Source organism: Corapipo altera, unplaced genomic scaffold, assembly GCF_003945725.1.
Source record: "Corapipo altera isolate COAL_440 unplaced genomic scaffold, ASM394572v1 23, whole genome shotgun sequence".
NCBI lineage: Eukaryota > Metazoa > Chordata > Aves > Passeriformes > Pipridae > Corapipo > Corapipo altera.
Window position 1 is genome coordinate 3,525,819 of NW_020884878.1, and position 11,761 is coordinate 3,537,579.

General features: G+C 40.3%; 1 protein-coding gene across 1 annotated transcript in view; it reads left to right on the forward strand.

Annotated features, from left to right (window-relative positions):
• Positions 1 to 6,579, forward strand: part of LOC113944712 (protein AHNAK2-like) — a 62,304-nt gene extending 55,725 nt beyond the window's left edge. The window contains 1 exon segment of the mRNA XM_027638159.1: positions 1 to 6,579. This exon segment is cut by the window's left edge and continues 10 nt beyond it. Within this exon segment, the coding sequence (XP_027493960.1) occupies positions 1 to 5,592 (5,592 nt within the window). The 3' untranslated portion in view covers positions 5,593 to 6,579.
• Positions 6,580 to 11,761: the final 5,182 nt, after the last annotated feature.

Here is an 11,761-nt window from a genome sequence, read left to right on the forward strand (position 1 = left end):
AAGGAACCGCAAGTGACGGTGCCCTCGGGAGCCGCCGAGGTGGACATTACCCTGCCTGGGGCCGAGATCCATGTGCCTACTTCTGAAGTTCCTTTAGATTCCTTGTCTTTTATAGAGGACGAGATGGGTAAATCTCGAAGTTCTCTTTTTAGAATGCCTAAAGTTTCTCTTTCTAAAATTTCCAAACCTCATGGAGAAAGTAAATCCGGAGCTGACGTTTCGATGTCAGAATCTCTTAGTTTTTCTGTAACAGAGGATACTCCTGCTGTTATTTCAGGTAGTGTCGCATCTAAGCCTTCACCTGACTTAAAGGGAGATAATGTTTCTAAAAATACTAAGTTCAGATTTCCTAGCTTGGGTTTCTCCAAGGTTGATTTGAGTTCATTTGGAAGTGACCCTGAGTCCTCATTTCAAAAAAAGGATATTACACTTACTAAATACCAAATTAATCTAACAGAATCTGAATCAAAAGTACCATCTCTTGCAGATGAAAATCTTTCAGATTTTGAAATTTTAAATGAAGATGGTTCTGTGGAGCAAGAAGGTCTTAAGCCAGAAGTTAAAACAAGAGCTGCTGAAATATCTTTGGGTGACACAGATATTACAGTTAAAATTCCTAAGTTCCGAAAACCAAAATTTGGAATTCGATCTAAGGGTAAAACATCAGAAAGTGACATTGGTTTCAAAATGGAATCTGAAATTTCCAAGGGAAGGATGACATCTGATATGACTGATCCTGATACTGGAAAACCAGCTGAGATCTCTGATGTCAAGTTAGGTGTAAAGTTGCACAAGCCTTCACTTGAAGTTGTTCTGGATGCACCAATACTGGATCCCAATCTCTCACAAATGGAAGTTACCATGCCAATATCAGGAGAAATCCATGGCACAGATGTAGACTGCAAGGCAGACCAGGAAGTATTTTCAGGAGAGAAGGATACTGAGGAGAAAGAAAACAAATCTAAATCGTCAAAATTTAAACTACCTTCATTTCGTTGGTCTCCAAAGAAAGAAGCTATTGTTCCATCTCAGGTTGAGAAACATCTGGAAGAACCGCCTTTGTCTACTTTATCTGGAGACAAAGACTCTGAATTAACTTTTCCTACTCCTGAGAATCAATACGTTCATGTAGAACTTGACACTTCTATAGAAAAAGATGGTGAAAAGATCAGAAACAAGAAGTCCCAATTTACCATGCCAAAGATCTCATTCCCTAAAATTAAGGGTCAGAAAGTCCAAGTCTCTCTGCCTGTACTGGAAACTGATATTTGTGGTCCCAAACAAGAAAAAGAAGGTGTTTCAGTACAGAAATCTGAGAAAGAGATTAGTGGGGAAGGGGCTGGAATGAGCATAAAAATGCCAAAAGTTACGGTCCCAACTTTGGAATTTTCCAAACCCGAAGTCAAAGCTCCCGAAATAGACATGGATATTAGCAGGCCTACAGGTGAAGTCATACTTCGTATGTGTGAAGAAGATGATCTAAAATTGAAATCAGCTGCTGCTAACGCCAGCCTCTCCACCTCAGATATTAGGATGGCAACTGAAGATTCACTCAAGATGAAGAGTCCTGATGCAAGTGTTGAAAGAACATCAAGTGAAATTGCTGTGAGTGATGTAGAAATAAAAGCTGAAGGTCCTGAAGGGAAAACAAAAATGTCTAAATTCCAAATGCCAAAGTTAGGAATTACACTTTCTAAAGGGAAAGGGCCAGAAAAGGAGGTCAGCCAATCCAAATCAGAAGTCAAGGTTCCCCAGCTAAAAGCAACAGTAGAAATATCTGACATTGTTGTCGAAGGACCAAACTTGGAGGTGGAATGTGGCACAGGAACAGAGACTTACAGCCCTCAAGTCAAAATGACCAAAACTGACAGTAAGGCATCAGAGGCTGATGTTCACCTCCCTTCAGCTGACATTTCTATTCCAAAACCAGACAGTGATATTCAAGATTCAGATGCAGCACTAAAAATCAAAGGGGAAATAAAGCCAGATGGAGATGGAGAAGAGAAAGAAGGACATTTCAAAATGCCAAAATTCAAACTTCCATCCTTCAGTTGGTCACCAAAGAAGGAAGCAAGTGTTAAACCCGATTCTGGAGGAAATCTGGAAGACCAAAAGCTTGCTGTCATGCCAAGTAGAATAGATACAGAAGTGAGAGGAACTGGAATGGATGATGAAGGTAGTGGAACAGCCCTTGATCTGGAAATATCTACAGGAAAGGTTGAACAAAAAAGTCCAATTAAAAAGCCTCAATTTGTCATGCCTAAAATTTCACTGTCCAAGATCAAGGTTCCAAAATCTCAGTCTCATTCATCAAAAGTTGAAGTTGATGCTACTCTTCTTAAAATGGAAAGAGAGGAGGATGATTCAATTCAGATACCTGATATAGAAAGAAGTCATTCTGAAAGGACTGAAGAAGGTGCACAAATAAGCATAAAAGTGGCTGATGCTAAGTTCCACACTTTGGAGTTTTCCAAAATAGAAACTGAAGTCTCTCAAAATGAAATGAGAATCAGCTCAGCAAAGATTGATGCTGCTCTGACTCCCTCAGAGGGGAGTTTTCAACAGGTTGACCTAAAGTCAAGTTCTACCGATGAATGTAACATTCAAAAAACAGGTATTAAGTTCCCCAAAGAAGAATCTTCAGTTGAACTGAAGAGCCCTGATATAGTAATAGAAAGATCATCAGTTGTGGATGGAAGAAAAGTGAAATTAGAAGGTCCTGAAGGGAAGATTAAAATGCCCAAATTCCAGAAACCAAAGTTTGGAATCTCCCTGACAAAAGGGAAATGCCCAGAGGCAGAGATCAGCTCTCCAAAAATAGAAACTGAGCAACCCCAGCTAAAATTTGCTGACATTGCTGTGGGAGTTCCAGCATCAGAACTTATATCTGATATATCAGATCCTGGAGTAGTTGTTTGTAAAATAAAAACACCCCAAGATCTGACTGGTGTCATTGAAGCTCCAAAAGTAGACGTAAGCCTCCAGTCAGTGTCTAAACCAAGGACAGAGAGAGATATTGAGAGTCTTGAGGACAAAGAAATCAAATTTAAAGAAGAATATGAAATAAAAGATGAAGAAGTTCGGACTGAAGAACATCAGGGATGGTTTAAAATGCCAAAATTCAGAATACCTGCATTTGGCAGGACATCCTTAAAGGAAAAAAAATGTGATGCTGATATTGAAAGTATGGAAAAAGCTCAGGCGAGTATTCCCTCTGCAAAAGTACAAACTGAAAAAAGTATTCCTGAAAATACCTTCTCATTACCACATGCAGTTGCTGAAATTACTATTGGAAAAGAAGGGATTAAAAAAATTGAAGATTCTGTGAGGAGTTCTGATGTTAGCTTGTCGAAGATGGAAGGAGATACTTTGTTGTCCACAGAAAGAACAGATAGTAGAGTGAATATTCCAAAAACTGAAACTTACGCAGGCATAGTTAAACGTGGTGCTGAAGGACAAAAAGTGCATACTTCAGAATTCACAGTGTCTGCAGCAGAATTGCCTAAATCATACCTAAGTGCTTCAGAAACTGACAAAGACAACAGTTTAACAAATAGGTTTTCTACAGGTACTCTGGCTTTTCAAGAGCATAAAGTCAAACCACGGGATATGGAGGTTCCAAAGGTAGAAAGTTCCACTAAGTTAGAGACTTCAGGAGTAGGATGCAAACCATCATCAGCTGAAATTACTCTGGATGCAACACAGGAGAAAACAGATGTTAGACTTCCAAAGGAAGAGCTTGATATTCAAAATAAAGAGGCAGCAATTAAAAAAGGAAAGATAAAGGGTGAGGTGAAAATTATAGGAAAAGACAGTGAAGAAAGTCAGTTAAAAAGGACTATGTGTGAATGGTCTACAACAAAGGGATCAGAAGATGGTACTTATGTTACTGCTAAGCTGGAAGATCTAAAAGTAGAAGTTCCAGGAGTGAAGACAAATGTTAAAATTACTAGAGTAGATCCTGAAATGAAATTTCAAGTGAAAAGTGTTGAAAAGGATGTGTCTGCAGGAATGGAAGTGCAAGTAGAAGATAGAGAAGAAACAAGTAAAACTAAAGCATACAAGTTTAAGATTCCGAAGTTTGGAATGTTTCATTCAGAAATCAAGGGTTTTGAAGGTGATATCAATGTTACAAAGTCAGAAGCTGATTCAATATCTAGAAGTGAAATAGGCACAGCAGAAATGCAGTTACAGAAACCAGAAGGATCTGTTGGCCTGAAAAGTCCAGCTCTGGATTATATGGAAGCATCTGCCAGAATAACAGGGGAAACAGTGGACCAATCAGAAAGTGGCCCAGAAGTAATTGTAAGAATTCCCAGACTAAAAATACCAAGATTCACTTTTAAAACTCTCCCAATTGAAGCTGATGTTTTAGTGTCAAAAGTGGCAACAGATCCAAAGGGATCTAGTACTGATATTGAAATAGTGCAACTGGAAGCAAGCTCTGCTATCTCTGATGAAACACCAGGGGCTTTAGAGGGGAGTATTCAAAAAGCAAAAAGCAAAATTCTGATGCTGACTGAACCTGATATTAAAACAGCACAAATGACAACTACCATAGAGTCCTCCCTTTCAAATGCAGGGCAGGACATTCATTGGTCTTACATAGAAGGCCAAGAAGTGAGTGAGAAAGTAGAACCTGAACACGTTGCTATTGAAAGGTGTGAGATTTACACTACTGAAATACTGAAAGAATCAGAGATTCTGTCATCAAAAGTCAAAACTGCTACATTGGGATTCTCATTGCTCAAGGCAAAGTTGCCTGAATCACACAGTGACTTAGAAGTGCTAGTCCAGCAGCCATCTCCAACGGAAGGTGGATCAGTGAAAAAATCTACATGTGCTGGGGAAAGCTTTGGAGTAGCAGCACAGAGAACTGGTGGTGCTGAGCTTAAACTATCTGACAAACCACATCATGAGTCTGAAAAATTTAGTGGAGAAATAAGTTTACCAAAGTTAAAAACGTATGCTGCTGAAGCAAAGCCTTCCAGCAAACTTGAAGAGGGTCTTCCTGATAAATCACCGGAGCGAATAACTTCAGGTCCTCTCTCTAAAGATGAGGATGTAGCTGAAGCCATGGAAGGTGAAGAAAAAGACAAAACCAATGAGAAAGAAAAGACTGATAGCAAAAGATCTCCTGGAAGATTCAAGTTTTGGCTTCCAGGGGTTGGCTTTTCATCTTCTGGTGATGAAGCAAGCACAGATGTAAAAACAGAAGTAAAAAAATCAGATCCAGAAGATATGAAATCTGTTGACACATTAGATGATTTCTCTAAGCAAACTGAAAAAACTGGATGGTTTAGATTTCCCAAGCTTGGTTTCACATCTCCTTCCAAAAAGGCTAAGTCTGTTGAAAAAGAAGAGATGGGTCATAAAGAGGGAAGAATCTCAGATGAAGATAGCCCATCAGATAAACCTGATGTATTTTTTGATGCACAAGAAAGCTTATCACCTAAAGAAACAACAAGGGATGAAAAAGTTGAAATTGATGGAGCCTCATCTATTGTGACATCTTTGGCAAGAACCGAACTAATCTTGCTGGAGGAAGAAAAAGATAGTAAATCTAATATTGATGGAGATATAACCAAATGAAGGTTGTATTTTCTCAGTACTCAATGAAAACAAAATCATCTACATGCACAGAAAAAAATGGTTTTTTAATTTTCTGGTAACTGAAAATTAAAACCCAAAGCTGATGTTAATAAAAAGAGTTGAACAGAGTTTACCACATGTAAATTTTCAAGTACATGGATGTACTATATTGTGCACTAATAAAAATAATGATTTCTTCAAATCTGCCCCAAAGGCAAGAATTATGAGAAGTACAGAGGAGCCCATAGTTTGAACAAAGTCTGGAAAAACATACCTGAATCATGAAAGTAAACCATTGAAAGGCTCAGTGATAGCAAAAGGCTTTTTAAATAGGCTTCTCAAAACACACAATGTAGTTACATTTAGATAACAGTTTATTTCCGGAATGGGTTATAAACTAGTACTATAAGAAGTATAGTTACCTCTTTAGATTTTGGACCTTTCTGATCTACTTTTGCTTTCTTATTAAAATGTTTTTCTTTATTTCAGCTAAAGTAGTGTGTATATTCCATGAACATTTTAAAATATAAAATAAAAATTAAATACTAGTGTAGAGAGACTAACGCTTTACCTCTTCCTCTCTTCTGATTTTTTTATTATTGTGGTGGGTAATATTTAGCCTTAAAAGATTTTAAAAATACCAAAACAAAACCCAACAGAATAATTTCAAGACCAAAAACTTGTAATTAATTCACATTTTTAAGATACCAGAATAAAACATGCTTACAAAGAATAATTATAAGAATGTGGATAAATAAATTTTAATGTATATATTTATGGGATAGTTAAATGCTTAGAATGATCTGCCACACTGGTGGAATTGCTTCAAAGATTTTCTGGGAAAGGAGGTGTATATAATTATTTGCTTCTTTGTTTATATCAATGCTTCTCTCAAGGGCACAATGGAAAACAGAGTGCATATGTGACAGCCTTCACATGTACCATTAAAACATTCTCTGTATTATTAAGTCACAATAAACTCACAATATGGATAATAACTCGACTAGTGTGAGTTACTGACATTTCTGATTCTGAAAATCCCAGCTTAAATTTGCAACAGGTCTCATTACAGTAGTTTTCTAATCCTCTATTTCCTTTCTTCATGTTCTATTTAGTACAGGGAAAGCAGACACAGCAAAACATTTAGCAACTGGATTTTCAATGAAGTGTACTTGATCTAACCATCTGTAAGTTGAGATGCTCTTCATTTCTAGGTTTCTTCATAGAATCATATGATTTTAAGGATTTGAAGAGACCTCAAAGATTGTCTAGTTCCAATCCCCCTGCCATGGGCAGGAACACATCCCACTAGACCACATTGCTCAAGGCCTTATCCAACCTGGCCTTCAGTAGTGCCAGGGTTGGGGCACCTGCAACTTCTCTGGGCAACCTGTTCCAGTGTTTCACCACCCTCATAGTAAAGAATTTCCTCCTAATATCTAACCTAAATTTCCATCTTTTCAGTTTGTACCCATTACTCCTTGTCCTACCAGTAGACTATTCCTGATGAAGGGCCCCTCTCTAGCTTCCCTGTAGGCCCCCTTCAGATACTGGAAGGTTGCTGTGAGGTCTTCACACAACCTTCTCCTCTCCGGGCTGAACAGCCCCAACTGTCTCAGCCTGTCTTCTTAGAGGAGGTCTTCCAGTCCTCTTATCAACTTTGTGGCCCTCCTCTGGACTTACTCCAACAGTTCCATGTCCTTCTTATGCTGCTGGCACCAGAGCTGGATACAGTACTCTGGGTGGTTCTCACAAGAGCAGAATAGAAGGGGAGAATCACCCCCCTCGACCCGCTGGCCACACTGCTTTTGGTGCAACCCGGGACATGGTTGGCTTTCTGGGCTGTGAGCGCACAATGCTGGCTCATGGTGAGTTTTTCGTCAACCATCAGCCCAAATCTTTCTCCACAGGGCTGCTCTCAATCATTTCTCCACCCAATCCCTAGGTGTGTCTGGGATTGCCATGACCCAGGGCCTTGCACTTCACTTTGTTAAACTTCATAAGGTTTGCATTGGCCCACCTCTCAAGCATATCTTTGAGGTACACTTAAATTTCTGAAGAGAACTGCAGGCAGTTATTTTAGAGAAAACTCCAGTTATGTCTGAAGAGACTCGTATCATAAGTGTTAAGCATTGTATTATTTATTTGGATCATACAGAATTTCCCTGAAGTTTCCCTGAGTATACACATCATTGTTGAATAGACCCAAAATTACCGCATCAGGCAACAACAGCACATACCAGGACTGAGGAAAACATTGCAAGGTAGGCAGAAAAATTGAGTCCAGAAAAAGGTGATGTATACAGTAAAGGACATGCTATTCTAACAGCAGCTCACATCTGCCTGCAAAGCAGCCTTCACATAAGACGTTTCTCAGGTAGTGTCCGTTTACTTGGGCCCACAAATAGGAATCCATGTGGGCAGCACTGACCATGAGTGTGGCAGCAGGTGACAGAATCAAGTCAATTGAACTCTGAGACAGCAGTGACCACAGAGCAATATCTGTGATGTTTTCAAAGCATGAATGAAATAGTTAAGGGAAGAGCAGTAGAGAAAGGAAGCAACAATAAAACCTTCCTCCATGGAGGCTTCTGTCAGCTTTGGAAAAAATGGAGAGTAGCAAAACAGGAACCAGGTTAACAAGATATTACCCAAGGGTCTGACCACAGGAATAACTAAGAACAGAGCTCAAAAGAGTGCAAGAAGCACAGTAACAAACCTGCAGCACGTAGATATCTTTTCTGCAGGCTGATTCTGAACACACCTGCACACCTTGTTTGAGATGCTCAGATCATTCTTTTAGCTGTGGTAGGTTTCCTTGATTACTGCTACTTATTTTTTAACATCTGAAAAAGTGGGCTGTTCAGTTAAATATCTATGTTCAGTCCCCAGTCAAAAAACCCTGCAGCTGTGATTTGACATGAAAAAGAAGGTATAAATGCATTAAAAAGACGGACACTCTGACTGTGGTGATTTTTTGCATTGTTAAGAGCTGAATATTGGTTGGTTATTGTTTGTTCTTTGAAGCAGGACCTCTCATGTATCCCAAAGGCAAGACAGCCAAAATTAATTCTGAAAGAGATAATATATATGAAGAAGCATAGAGTAGAATAATCACAGAATGGTTTGGATTGGAAGGGTCCTTAAACACCATCTAGTTCCAATCTCCCTGTGATGGGCAATGACACCTTTCACTAGACCAGATTGCTCAGAGCCCCATCCAACCTGGCCTTAAACCCTTCAAGGGATGGGGCAGCCACAGCTTCTCTGGGCAACTTGTTCTAGTGCCTCACCATCCTTACAGTAAAGAATTTTTTCGTAATATCTGATCTAAACTATCCTCTTTCAGTTTAAAGCCATTTAGAATAGAATAGAACAGAACAGAATAGTTAATTGGAAGGGAACAACAACAATCATTCAGTCCAATTGCCTGACCACTTCAGAAATGACCCAAACATTGTCAAAATGTTAAAGTTGTTATGGGAATTGTCTAAATGCCTCTTGAACGCTGACAGGCTTGGGGCATCAAACACTGCTTGAGACAAGTCTGTTTTGGTGTTTGACAACCCTCTTGGTAAGGAAATGTTTCCTAATGTCAAGTCTGAACCTCCCCTGATGCAGCTTTGAACCATTCCCACACATCCTATCACTGGATACCAGAGAGAAGGGATCAGCACCTTCCTCTCTACTTCCCCTCCTTGGAAAGCTGCAAAGAGCAGTGGTCTGTGAATCAGTGAGGACTCAGGAGCTGTCTTCTAGGGGTTAGGGAGATATTTACAACTGTCAAGAAATTAAGTGTACCTTGATACATCGTAAATGGCAGATGAAATGTTTTCTCAGTACCTGGATGAAAACAATGAATGTATATTTTATCGGGAACACTTGGTAAAAGAAAATCCTAGGTAACAGCAGGAAAAAATGAAAGCAGATAATACTAAAGCTTTTGGAACAAGTTGGTGTCCAGCATGTGAAGCCAGGTAGCTTTGTAGTCCTGTCAGTACTCAGCCTGTGGAGCCAGCCAGGTCCTGTCTTGCTGTCATCTGCATTGCTGTCAGCAGTGCTGTAGCCACAAGGCACTGCATCAAACCAAGGGCTCTCAGAAATGAGCCTGCTGGGAGAGCAGTGCAGCAGCTCCACGTGAAAGGCACTCAGATAAAGTAGAGGTCTGGTTCACTCATGTTGTAATCATAACACAGGTATGTGAGATAAGCTGATCAGAGAAGAGCATCCTTGCTCAAGATCCAAGCCAGCAACTCTTTGTAGACATAAATAAACCAATACTGGCAAAAATCTGAACAGCCTGCAATCAAATTAGAAACTCATAGAATATTCTGAGTCAGAAGGGACCTGCAATGTCCAGCTCCTGGCTCTACACATGTCATCCTCGTGAATCATGCCACATGTCCAAGAGTGTCATCCGAATGCTTCTTGAACTCTATCAGGCTCAGTACCATGACAACTTCCCTGAGGAGCCTTTTCCAGTGCCCAGCCATCCTCTGGTTGAAAAACCTTTTCCTAGTATCTAATCCATTCAAGGATAAATAAGTGCTAATGAATACCACTGGAGGCCCCAGCTTATGTTTGGTACAGTCCTCAGAAATCACAATCTAAATGGAAGAGATAAGTAACATATGCATGCACAGGGATTAGTATTAACTCTGTTCCATAAATGGAAAAGAAAAGAACTGAAACTCAGCCTCGTTATAATTTACATGATACTCTACCTTTTTAATAGAGAACAAGTAAACAAGAATCAAGTTTTGAAGGGGCCTAAAAAGTGTCACAGAAACCAGGAAAATAAACTCAAGTTCATCTTAGATCTCATTCATTGTCTTAATTGTAAACCACCCCTTCATATGTAGAGGAAAACCAGCAACGATTTCAGTAGAGAAAATAAAAGAGCACTGCCACAAACATCAATTTTTCCTCTATAAGCTGAACCTTAAACCACATGAGTCTCGTATGGCCATAAGACAATTCTGCCAGCTTGTCCAAAAACTCTGTACCACTGAACAATTAATCCAGCACTGTCACATTTGAGCTCACAAGTGGAGGAGAAAGAACTTTTCCTTTTAGTCCGGCGGTATCCACCTACTCCAAAACAGGGAAAACACAGCTTCGAGTGCCATCTAGAGGAGTGCACACCTCTACAGAAAACTGTTCTGTTGGTTAAGGATGTAACTTCTCACAAAGATTTTCAAGCTGACTCTAGTAAGGAAATAGGGAATGAGAACGCTAAAAGCACCTGCACCTTCCTCAATATTGTTGCACGTATGTGAATACTCAAAAAAATTTCAGTGATATCTGTAAATGTAACTACATGTCTTAAAAAATTCTGCCTCAGTAACAAAATGTATTGATTTGTAATGAACTAAGGAATCCAAGGAATCTTAGAAGTGTCTGGAAAAGATAGCTAAGGAGCAGCCTGGGAACCAAAAAAATGAAAAATCTGTTGGGATCGTTTCCAGAAGTCCTTACTTGTGTGGGGATTTGTGTCTATTCGCAGAGGTATACATCAGTCCACACACAGAGGATCACAAAAGGTCCCTTTGTCATTCTCAGCACGGGGCAGGGATTCAAAAGCACATCCTCTGGAGGATGGAGAGGTTGCACCGTGATGGGAAAGCCTGTACTCCCCCTACCCAGTGCTGTGTCTGTGGCAAGTGAGGGACCTCAGAGCTAAAATGCACGTGAATGAGCCCTGCCAGGCCAAGAGTGAAGCCATGCATTGCCACACACATTTGAGGGCTGGAAGGGTCTGCTGCATTTTTAGAGCTCAGAGATGGAGTGACAGAACAGGCTTTTCCCCAGTCCTTCTGTGGAATCCTGCTCTGGACCTCAGTCTCTCTCCCCTCTTCTGTACATCAGTCCCCAAGCAAAAAGTTTACTTTGTGACTCCAATTCCAGTGTCAGGCAGAGGTGCACAGCCCTGCTAAGGCTCATGGAGTCCCAGCCACGTGTCACTGACACCACTCCACAGCTGGAGCACATGCCCTGCTCTCCTTTCCTGTCACTTCAGAGTCACCCAGGGCAGAGACCACACAGTGGTGGATATGGATGTAAGGCACCAGATGGCTCAGGGTTATGGCCCCTATGTAACTGCAGAAGAAAAGGCAGCCAAGAGACACATCACTGGTCAGGGCCAGCACCTGGGCAGCCCAAAAAGAGC